An 11290-nucleotide genomic window follows, 5' to 3' on the forward strand; every position below is an offset into this window, starting at 1 on the left:
TTCCTCTCCATCCAAACAGCTACCAAGTTGCTCCAAGCACTCATCCTCTCCCGCCTTGATTATTGCATCAGCCTTCTTTCTGACCTCCCAGCCTCTTGTCTCTCCCCACTCCAGTTCTTACTTCACTCTGTGGCCCAGATTGTTTTTCTACAAAATCTTTCAGTCTATGTTTCCCCACTTCTCAAGAACTTCCCGTAGTTCCCCACCCACCACTACATCAAACAGAAACTTCAAACCCTCAGCTATGAAGCACTCAAACACCTTGCCTCCTCCTACCTCACCTCACTACTCTCCTACTACAACCCAGCCCACAAATTTAGCTCCTCTAATGCCAATTTACTAACTTTACCTCGATCTTGTCTATCTCATCACCGACCCCATCTCCCACACCCTGCCTCTGTCCTGGAATTCCCTCTCCCTTCATATCTGACAGACGATCATTCACCCCACCTTCAAAGGCTCATAATTGTCACATCTCCTCCAAGAGAAGCAGCAAGACAGTGAAAAGAACACGGGCCTGAAAGTCAGAGGAGCTGGGTTCTAGTTCTAGTTCTGCCAATTGCTTCCTGGATGACCATGGGCAAGTCATTTAACTTTGCTGTGTCTCAGTTTTCTCAACTGTAAAATGGGGATTCAATTCCTGTTCTTCCTCCTATTTTAACTGTGAGCCCCATGTCGGATGGGAACTGTAGCTGACCTAATTAACTTGTACCTACCCCGGTACTTAGAACAGTGTGTTTGACACACAGTATGTGCTTAACAAATACTATAAAAGAAGAGGCCTTACCTAAGCCCCTCCTTTCCCCTATTCTCTCTCTCTTCTTCGTTGCCCTTGCATCTGGATTCGTATGCTTTATTCACCCCAACCTCAGCCCCACAGCACTTATTGCATATCCACAGTTTATTTTAATGCCCATCTCCTCCTCCAGACTGTAAGCTCCTTGTGGACAGGGAACCTCTCTACCAATTCTCTTACATCGTACTTTCCCGAGTTTTCAGTAAGGTGCTCAATAAATATGATTGATTGATTGATGGATTGACAGAGGCACAGAGAAGGGATGTGACTTGCCCAAGGTAACACAGTAGGCAAGTGCAGAACACTGTAATAAGTGCTCAGGAGAGGACAATAGAGTAGGGAGATGATTCAGGTACGAAAACTTATTGTCCCCTTGAACCTCTGGGTCTTGGAAAGCCCGGGAGGACCCAAATCTAGGTTGTGGTCTCCACTCACCCAGTTTTCTTGAGGAAGACAGGAAAGCAGTGTAGCCTAGTGGAAAGAGCTCTGGTCTGGGATTAAGAGGATAGAGGTTCTGCCACTTGCCTGCTGTGTGACCTTAAGCAAGTCACTTAACTTCTCTATGCCTCAGTTTCTTCATCTGAAACATGAAGATTAAATCCTACTCCCTTCTACTTAGAATGTGAGACCCAGGTGGGACAAAGATTGTGTCCAACCTCGTTATTTTTTATCTATCCCAGTGCTCAGTAGAGTGCTTCACACGTAGTAAGCTCCTTGTGGGTGGGGAAAGTGCCTACCAACTCTTTTTTTTTAATGGCATTTGTTAAGTGCTTACTATGCGCCAGGCACTGTAATCATAATGATGTAATTTGTAAAGCACTTACTATGAGCCAAGCACTGTTCTAAGCACTGTGGTAGATATGTTAATCATGTTGGACACAGTCCCTATCCCACGTGGGGCTCACGCTCTAAATCACCATTCAACAGATGAGGTAACTGGAATACAGTGAAGCGACTTGCCCGAAGTCACACAGCAGATGAGTGACGGAACTCTCCCGAGGGCTTAGTACAGGGTAGTCGCTCAATAAATAGGATTGATTGATTAATCAGCCAACAAGTACAATCAGTCATTATTTTTATGCTTATGATTAGGAGTGGAGTGTGACGGGCTCTGCTGTCTGGAGAAGAGGAGGGCAGAGTTCCATGGTTGGTTGCGGGGAGTCCCTGGAAAAAAACCCAACTTCCATTTTCTGGAGCCCCACCTGCCTGTGTGACAAGAGTGGGATGTTTATGGGAAGTGGCGTAGTGGCTAGAGCTCCGGTCTGGTAGTCAGAAGGTCACGAGTTCTAATCCCAGCTCGGCCACTTGCCTGCCGTGTGATCTTGGGCAAATCGCTTCACTTCTCTGGACCTCAGTCACCTCATCTGGCAAATGGGGATCGAGGCTGTGAGCCTCACGTGGAATAAGGACTGTGCACCTGTGTCCAACCCAATTTGTGCTCGTATCCACTCCCGCGCTTAGTACAGTGCCTGCCACAGAGTAAGCGCTTAACAAATACCATCATTATTATCGTTATTATTTATCATTCATTCATCCATTGAAATGGTATTTATTGAGTGTTTACGGTGTGCGGAGCACCGTACTAAGCGCTTGGGAAAGAACCACACCCCAATAATCGGTGACATTCCCTGCCCACAGCGAGCTTCAGTCTAGAGGGAGGGGGAGCCAGACATCGATAGAAAGACAGTAAAAATGAACAAGTATAATATCATTTTAATAACAGAACTATAATATAAAAAATAAAGAAAATATAAGAATCAATCACCGATTCATTATTAATATATTGTTAATTTGTTATTCATACATCGATTAAGTATCATACGATATATCGCATATTATATCACGTATCCTATATAGAATGCATTTATAATTAATAAATAATGTGATCATTGGATTATAATACCCCATGAATAAATAGAGAAGCGGCGTGGCTCAGTGGAAAGAGCCTGGGCTTCGGAGTCAGGGGTCACGGGTCCGACTCCCGGCTCTGCCACCTGTCAGCTGTGTGACTGTGGGCAAGTCGCTTCACTTCTCCGTGCCTCAGTTCCCTCATCTGGAAAATGGGGATTAACTGTGAGCCTCCCGTGGGACAACCCGATTACCCCGTATCTACCCCAGCGCTTAGAACAGTGCTCTGCACATAGTAAGCGCTTAACAGCTACCGACGTTATTCTAGCTAATAATGTCTAGATTTCTGATCCAGGAAAATTAAAGGTGGTAATCAACTGACAGATACGGCCTCGAGTGGCGTGGGGCTGGGAGGCGGGGGAGGAGGAGGAGGAGGAGGAGGAGGAGAGGGGGCTCGTCGGTGTGGGATGGGGGCGGGAGGGCCAAGAAGCTCCTGGGCGCTCTCCGGGAGGTCTCTGTCTCTTTAAGGAAGTCGGCAGGGCTCAGCCTCGACTCCTCCTCCGGGAGGCTCTCCGGGCGGCCTTTATTAGGACTGGCGGTGGAGCCGCCGCCGCTGCCGCCGCTCCTTGTCTTTCTCTTTTCTCCTCTGGCCTTTTTCTCCCCTCCCTCCTTCTAGGATGGCTGAGGAGTTCGTGTCCAGCAAGCTGGGGTCGGGTCTGGTGGTGGTCTTCATCAAGCCCACCTGCCCCTACTGCCGCAGGGCCCGGGAGCTGCTCCTCCGCTACCCCTTCAAGCCCGACTGCCTCCGCTTCGTCGACATCACCGTCCAGCCCGACCCGGACGCCATCCAGGACTATCTCCACCAGCTCACCGGGGCCAGGACGGTCAGCGCCGGGCCGGGGGCTGCACGGGACCGGGGGGCTGCCAGGGACCGGCCGGGGGCTGCACGGGACAGTGGGCTGTCAGGGCCCGGCCGGGGGCTGCACAGGATAGTGGGCTGCCGGGGACCGGCCGGGGGCTGCCAGGGACCGGCCGGGGGCCGCACAGGACCGGGGGGCTGCCAGGGACCGGCCGGGGCCTGCCAGGGCCCGGCCGAGGGCTGCACAGGACTGGGGGCTGCCAGGGACCGGCCAGGGGCCGCACAGGACGGGGGCCTGCCAGGGACTGCACAGGATAGTGGGCTGCCAGGGACCGGCCGGGGGCTACCAGGGACCGGCTGGGGGCTACCAGGGACCGGCTGGGGGCTGCCACAGGACTGGGGGCTGCCAGGGACCGGCCGGGGGCTGCACAGGACTGGGGGCTGCCAGGGACCGGCCGGGGGCTGCACGGGATTAGGGAGCTGCCGGGAACCGGCCGCTTCCTTGGGTCCTGAAAAGGGAAAAGGGGCTGGGAGAAAGGCAGGAGGAAGAAAAGGGGGACAGGGTCGGGAAGGAGGAGAAAGAAAAAACGTGGGGAGAGGAGTGGCCCCTTCCATGCTCTGTGCAGTTTAGTATTTCAGATGAGTTGTCCCCCTGGCTCAGCCATTGCCTAACTAATGGACTCCAGGTGGACAACCCGAAGAGCTTTCTTGGTGACGGTGCCCTCTTCCCCGCCCGATGGGCCCTGGCCCTGCTGGAGTGACACTTGCACAAGGCAGTCCTTGAGGTCCCGCAAGGTCTCTTCCCCTGTCAGCGCTGGGGGCAGAGGGGAGAAGGGGGAGATCCCCTGTCTGCTTGCTGTCACACCTGTTACTGCTTCTCAATCTCCCCCCACTCCCAGTGCAGCCCTAGAAGAGGATAGAGCTGAAAGGGTGGGGAAGGTAAATTTCTGATCGGCACAGGGTGCTTTCAATCCATCGATTGATGGTATCTGGTGGGTTTTAACGATGACCAGAACACTCTTCTAAGTACAAAACAATAGTTGGCAGGCTCGATCCCTGTCCTCAAGGAGATACCTCCACTTGCCTGCTGGCAGATGGCATTTGTTAACCTTGGGCAAATTATTTCACTTCTCTGTGCCTCAGTTCCCTCATCTGTAAAATAGGGATTGCGACCGGGAGCCCCATGTGGGAAAGGGACTGTGTATAGCCAGATTTGCTGTATCCATCCCATTGTTTAACAGATACCACAATTATCCAGCACTTAGAACCGTGCTTGGCACATAGTAAGTGCTTAACAAATACCATTATTACTATTATTATTATTACAGTCCCTTGCCTCAGAAATGGGTGTCACCTAATGTCTGCTTGCAACCCATTTTGTTCCTTTATTCAATCAGTTGTATGTGTTGTGCACTTACTGTATTGTGTACAGTGTAGAGCACTGTACTAAGCGCTGGGGAGAGTACAAAAGAACAATAAGCAGACACATTCCCTGCCCACAGCAAGCTTACAGTCTAGAGGGCTTATCTCCTTGGGCAGCCTAAGACTTTCAGTAATCGAACAACATGGCTCTCTGCCCTCCTTCCCCTCTCCCACCCATGAGAACTTGGCCAGATTTTTTTTTTAATGGCATTTGTTAAGCACTTACTATGTTCCAGACTCTGTACTAGGTGCTGGAGTAGATACCAGCTAATCAGGTAGAACAAAGTTCCTGTCCCGCAGCGTTCACAGTCTTAGCCCCCATTTTACAGATGAGGTAAATGAAGCCCAGAGAAGCTGGGACTTGCCCAAGGTCACACAGCAGACAAGTAGTGGATCTAGGATTAGAACCCAGGTCCTTCTTACTCCCGATTCGTGCTCTGTTACTAGGCCAGGCTGTGTCCAACTCTGACGGTCTCTGGCAAGGCGCATCATCTGCACGTATGATCAGAAAGTGACTGAGAGCACCTTCACCATTCTCTGCATCACTGACTGGTAAAGCCCCTGTCACTGCATTGCACAATGACTGAGGATGCAACAAATCCAGAATGCAGAAACACCGCCTTTATGGTTTGCAAGTCAGCCGGATCGTATCTTGCCGTGTATTGACTCAAAAGGGGAAATTTAAGGAGGAACCCTCAGGTTCCTGAGCTCTCTGCTATAGCTGAATTGATCCCAAGGGCTCCTAGAGGGAAGAACTGCGGGAGAGAGGAGCTCCCTGTCAAAAGCTGGACTCCCTCACCCCATCTGTGGTGAATCCCACCTTTTTTTCCACTTTTCAGCTCCTACTCAGAGCTCTAATGACTCAAAAGAGTTGGATGGTGGGGCTGGGAGAAATGGGTGTTCATGGCAGAGAAGAATGTATCTTATCTTGCTGAGAAAGCCATGTTGTTTCCCCAGAAGTAGTGTGCTCTAGTTGAAAGACCTTCACGGGACTGGCAGTCGGGAGATCTGAGTCCTATTCCTGACCCCACCACTTGCCTGCTGCGTGACGTGGGCAAGTCGATTCACTTCTCTGGATCTTATTTTCCTCACTTGTAAAATGGGAATGAAATATCTGTTCTTCCTCCCAATCAGACTGTGAGCTCCATATGGGACAGAGATTGTCTTATCCAATCATGTTGTATTTATCTCCATGCTTGGTACATTGTAAGCCTTTAGCAAATATTATTGCTATTATACCCTTGCTGGAATTTGAGGTCTAGGAAAGACGAAACATTTCCCCACCTTATTTCTCCTCACCTGCAGGAGAAAATATTTCCTCCTTCTTCCTTGCTTCTGACTTGTGGTTTTGTGAGATGCAAGCGCCTCTCCTCCAAGTTCCTTGGGTGTCACCTTCCATCAGGAAGACAAAGCTACCCTGCTTTCTCCCCAGTTAAACTACCTTTCTAGCCATGAGTCAGAGGTAGGGAGGGACTTTAATGAGATTTGACGTTTCTCAGTCACTGCGAGGGTAGGGACCGACAAGTGTGACAGTTGAGGCAACCTGTCCTGTCCAACTCTGTCTGTGGAGGAATTATGGATGAATAATGAGGATGAGTCCTGCACCACACTTCCTGCATTTCATCAAATTTAATGGACCAAATGAAGCAGGGGAGCACTACGTGTCCTTCGGCTTGGACTTCTCCGTGTCTGTCGGAAGAAGTGGCTGTCTGAATCCATCTGTCACTAATGAACAACCAGAAAAGGACACATTGCCATTAAGCATGATCTCCAACCCAGAGATGGGAACAATGAAATTTGAACCATCAGTGCTACTTATTGAGTGCCTACTGTGTGCAGACTGTGGTAACAGAGTTAGTAGACATATTCCCAGCCCACAAGGAGCTTGCAATCTAGTGAAGGAGCTAGCAGTCTAGTGACATAACTGATACTTTTATATCTTCTTTAAACTACTTGTTACCAGGGTTCTGGGTTGGTTGCTAGGAGACTATAAATCACTGAAAGGAAACGGGCGCTTAGCTTCAGGCTTGAAATGTTTTCATGTTTTCAGAGCAAGCATCTCCAACCTCTCTGGGATCCTACTCATACCCACTGCAAATGTTTTGTTCTAGCTGCCCCCTGAACAGAACTTTTATGCAGGAATTGGCCATTTGGAAGAACTCTGGCTGCATTCTGACGTTCATAATTCATGCTTGGGAGCTCAGTGCCTTGAAAAGCTTTATCGAGATGTATTGCTGCTTTGGACCTGGGAGAAACTAAGGTGGTTGGATGGAAAGAAACAATTTTGCTGCAAGCAAATCCCTGCTGTCTGTTGGTTTCAGGTTCCTCGGGTCTTCATCGGCACACGGTGTATTGGTGGATCCTCTGATCTTACCTCTCTGGACCAGAGTGGGCAGCTTTTGCCTCAGCTACTGCAAATAGGGGCTGTACAAGAATAGCAGGTAAGAGGTGGGCCCAAAGTTGAATCTGGCAAGGTTTCTCTCTCTTTTTTTTGGCAAGGGGAGAAAAAGTTAAATGGAGGTGGGAGGATTCTGAAGAAGGTACAGAGGGCACAGCAGACAACTCAGGGACAATGTACCCATTTCACAGATGATCTAGGAACACACATGGAGCCAGCAACTTGCACAAGTCTTTCTGCCTCAGAAGCCCACCACAGTGAGTGAGTGACCGAACTAAGATTGTAAGACTCCTGTCTTACTCCCAGACCAAGGACCTCAAGGGACGAGGAGGTCTGAATTCAGAGCTGACTCAGTCATATCAAAACCATTTTGCTGCCACGAGGTCAGAACAGCCTTAGGAAAAGAGTTTCTGAAAGGAAAAACCAAGCCGGGACACCAGTGCTTCTTTGTGTGGCAGGCTGGACATAAGCCCCCCAAGAACTGAAGGCAAATGTGTCAAGTTGGGGGAGGGTGGCCTTTTTTTTTTTTTTTGAGGGAGTGATATTCCCATCCCAAAACTTAGACTGTGGTGGATAAAGCCATTAGCTCTGCCCCAGTGGCTCTTTAGACCACCCCATCTGTCCCTTGCAATAAGGAGACCAATCAGAAACTGGGCTCTCTCCCAGCCTGAGGTGAGGATTGGTCACCCCATCAAGCCCAGTCCTGAGTGGAGGGTGGAGGGGCAGCGTGACTACATCTGTGCCTCATGCCTCACTACCATGGAAACGAAAAGCTATCACTTTTACTCATAGCCCTCACTGGCTGCCCTTTAGACCAGGAGACTATTTGGCCAGTTGGCTCCCAGTCATGTTAATCATTGGCTGACCAGGCCCCCATCCATGATGCAACTCCAGAAAGCAATAGGGTTCAAGAAGGGCCAATTAAATGTCAGGGATGAAGCCACTCACTCCCTAGGAACCCCACAGGCTGTCTTCTAAACCCTGTGCATGGTGATGGCGTTAGGGCATTTTCTATAGAGGTGATCCAGGTTCCCGGAGAGGGCGGGGCCAAGCTGGAACTCAGGAAATTTCCCCAGTCTAGGGCTGACCGGTGGAATGATCTGACTGTGGTTTGTGGACTAAAAATGCTAGTAAAAGACTTTCTGATTATAATAAAGATAAACGAACGAGGGTGAATGAACCCAGAAGTCTCCCTTTGTGGAAGATTAATAAAATTGCAAATTCACTGTTACCGCAGTGGTCAATCAGGAATATATCTGACCTTTGCCCCAGTCAGTTGATCAGCCCTGGTAAACAAACATAAGCAAGAGTTGACCAAGAACTATGTAGCCAAGGGGTTGGGGCCTCTGGTTTTTCATATTTTTGTGCAGGAGACAAGGGTCACAAATAAGGAACCAAAGATGTAACTTGTCCAACAGATGGGAGAAGCAGCATGGCTTAATAGAAGGAGCATGGGTCTGGGAGTCAGACAAGGGTTCTAAACCGGGTTCTGCCACTTTTTTGACTTTAATGGTATTTAAGCACTTACTATGTGTCAAACTCTGTTTTGAGTAATGAGGTGGATGCAAGTTAATTAGGCTGGACCAAATCCCTGTCCCACATGGGGCTTGCGGTCTAAATAGGAGGGAGACTAGGAGAACTGCAGCACAGAAGTTGTGACTTGTCCAAGGTCTCACAGCAAGCAATTGGCACAACTGGCATTAGAACCCAGGTCACCTGACTCCCAGGCTCGTGCTCTTTCCCCTAGACCATGCTGCTTCTCTTCATACTTGTCTGCTGTGAGACCTTGAGCAAGTCACTGAACTTGTCTTTGCTTGTTACTTTACCTGTTAAATGGGGATTAAGACTGTGGGATTTGAACTGTATCCAACTTGATTACCTCTTATCTACCCCACCCCTTAGTAGAGTGCCTGGCCCATAGTAAGTGCTTAACAAATACCTTTTCCTTTTCTTTTTTTTTTTTAATGGTAACTGGGCTACAGCCCTCCCCCCTGCCTCCTAATCTGGAATCTGTACACATTCTGTCCCTGCTGAATTTGTTGAATGATTCTGTTCAGAGAAGCAATATGACCTAGTGGGAAAAGTGTAAGCCTGGAAGTCACGAGACCTAAATTCTAATCCTAGCACCACCCTTTGCCTTCTGGGTGACCTTGGGCAAGTCACTTAATTTCTCTGTGCCTCCATTTCTTTATCTGTAAAAGTGTAGATAAGACCCCTGTCCTCCTTTCCCTTTGGACGTGAGCCTCATGTGGAACAGGGACAGTGTTCTGATTATGCTTAATAATGTTGGTATTTAAGCACTTTCTATGTGCAGAGCACTGTTCTAAGCACTGGGGTAGATATAGTGCTTAGCCCACATTAGGGGACATAATACCATTATTACCATTTAGTTCCGTCCCTTTAAAGAAATGAGAATTAGTTCCATTCCTTGTCTACTTCTAGTATTTGTGTTTCATCCGTAAATTTGGAGTTCTCTGCTTGAGGTGTGTTGCCACCCTGCCTGTTCTCAGAGAAGTAGCATTGCTTAGTGGATAGATCACGGGCCTGGGAGTCAGAAGGACCTGGGTTCTAATCCCGGCTCCACCGTTTGTCTTTTGTGTGACCTTGGGCAAGTCACTTGACTTCTCTGGGCCTCAGTTACCTCATCTGTAAAATGGGGATTGAGAGTGTGAGCCCCCTATGGGACAGGGACTCTTTCCTACCCGATTTAACTTATATCTACCCCAGCACTTAGAACAGTGTTTGGCAGATAGTAATTGCTTAACAAGTACCATCATCATTATTATTATTATGTTGTGTTGAATTGGCCAAGCCCTCTACTCTTGGCCCAGAAGCACCTGGAGAGCAACCTACTTCCTTTCCCAAACTGACCTTTATCTCTCTGTTCCTCTGTAGAGTCCAGCGAGCCAAAGCTGATATGAGTCTCCCTCTCTCTGAACTTAGAATCTTGGAAGATGAATTTACCACAAGGGTGTAACTAAGGCCTGGACTTGGCTTTGGCCACTCTATCTATACAACAAGAACATAACTTCCTGCTCCAAGAGAACCTTTACCTGACTGTATGCAAGTCTTGGACCTTGACTTGTTTCCAGAAAACATGTATGCTGAACTAATGCATGTTCTGTCCAGCCAGGATTGCTCTGTATGAGGTGTGGATGTGTGCTTTCCCTGTAGACCTTATCTGTCAGAGCAAAACTTCCCCTCCACCTCCATGAAGTGGAGGTTTCTTTTGTTTTCTTGAATTGTATTTTTCAAAAGATGTAAAATTTATCAGCCCCAGGGAAAGCTGGGCCAAATTAATCCTAGGCTTGGACTGCCCAAATCCCTGCCCAGACTCTCCTCAGGGGCCAGACTGACTCTTCATATAAGCTGATCTCTTGGGTCTTGTTGGGTTACATTATTTTCTGACTCCAAATAATTATCTGTATACTGCAGCTGGATTCTGAGATGTCTTCTGAGGCATATTCTTTTTTCTAAACTTGAGTGTGACTGTGTCTCTTCCCCTCTCTCCTTATTTGTCTTCTCTAATATCTTCCCCATTAGTGTCCCCATTAGTTAATGATGACTCCTCTCATTTTGATGCTGTATCTTTGGAAAATAAACTTTGAAATACCTAAAGCTTTTTAAGTGTTCTTGTGGAAATTTTTTACTTTAAAAAAAAAAACCCTAAAAATGCCTATTTCTATTATTCCAGAGGTTTTAGGATTGCAGGGATAAAAAGTGTCATTATGAGCAGCTGTAAGAGTTGATACAGGTTTCCTCAAGTTCTCAGGTCCCTAATACTGGCATCTGATAACATCTAACCTTCATTAGAGAGAGTGCTTATTTACCCTTAAGCCACTAGGATCCTGAGTCTTAGAGGAGGCCCATGAAATCAGAGGTCTCAGAATGGCAAATAATAACTATGGCCTTTAGTAAGTGGGCCCTGGAGGTATGACTTGGTTTCTGTCTCACACGGGGCTCATGA

General features: G+C 48.2%; 1 protein-coding gene across 1 annotated transcript; it reads left to right on the top strand.

Annotated features, from left to right (window-relative positions):
* Positions 1-3235: 3235 nt before the first annotated feature.
* Positions 3236-10945, top strand: GLRX (glutaredoxin). The gene is made up of 3 exons (XM_029058334.2): positions 3236-3528; positions 7247-7366; positions 10219-10945. Exons 1-2 carry the CDS (start codon positions 3322-3324, stop codon positions 7361-7363), a joined length of 324 nt encoding a protein of 107 aa, XP_028914167.1. The 5' UTR covers positions 3236-3321; the 3' UTR covers positions 7364-7366; positions 10219-10945.
* The last annotated feature ends 345 nt before the right edge of the window (positions 10946-11290 follow it).

The sequence above is a fragment of the Ornithorhynchus anatinus genome, chromosome 1 (assembly GCF_004115215.2).
Source record: "Ornithorhynchus anatinus isolate Pmale09 chromosome 1, mOrnAna1.pri.v4, whole genome shotgun sequence".
NCBI classification, from domain to species: domain Eukaryota; kingdom Metazoa; phylum Chordata; class Mammalia; order Monotremata; family Ornithorhynchidae; genus Ornithorhynchus; species Ornithorhynchus anatinus.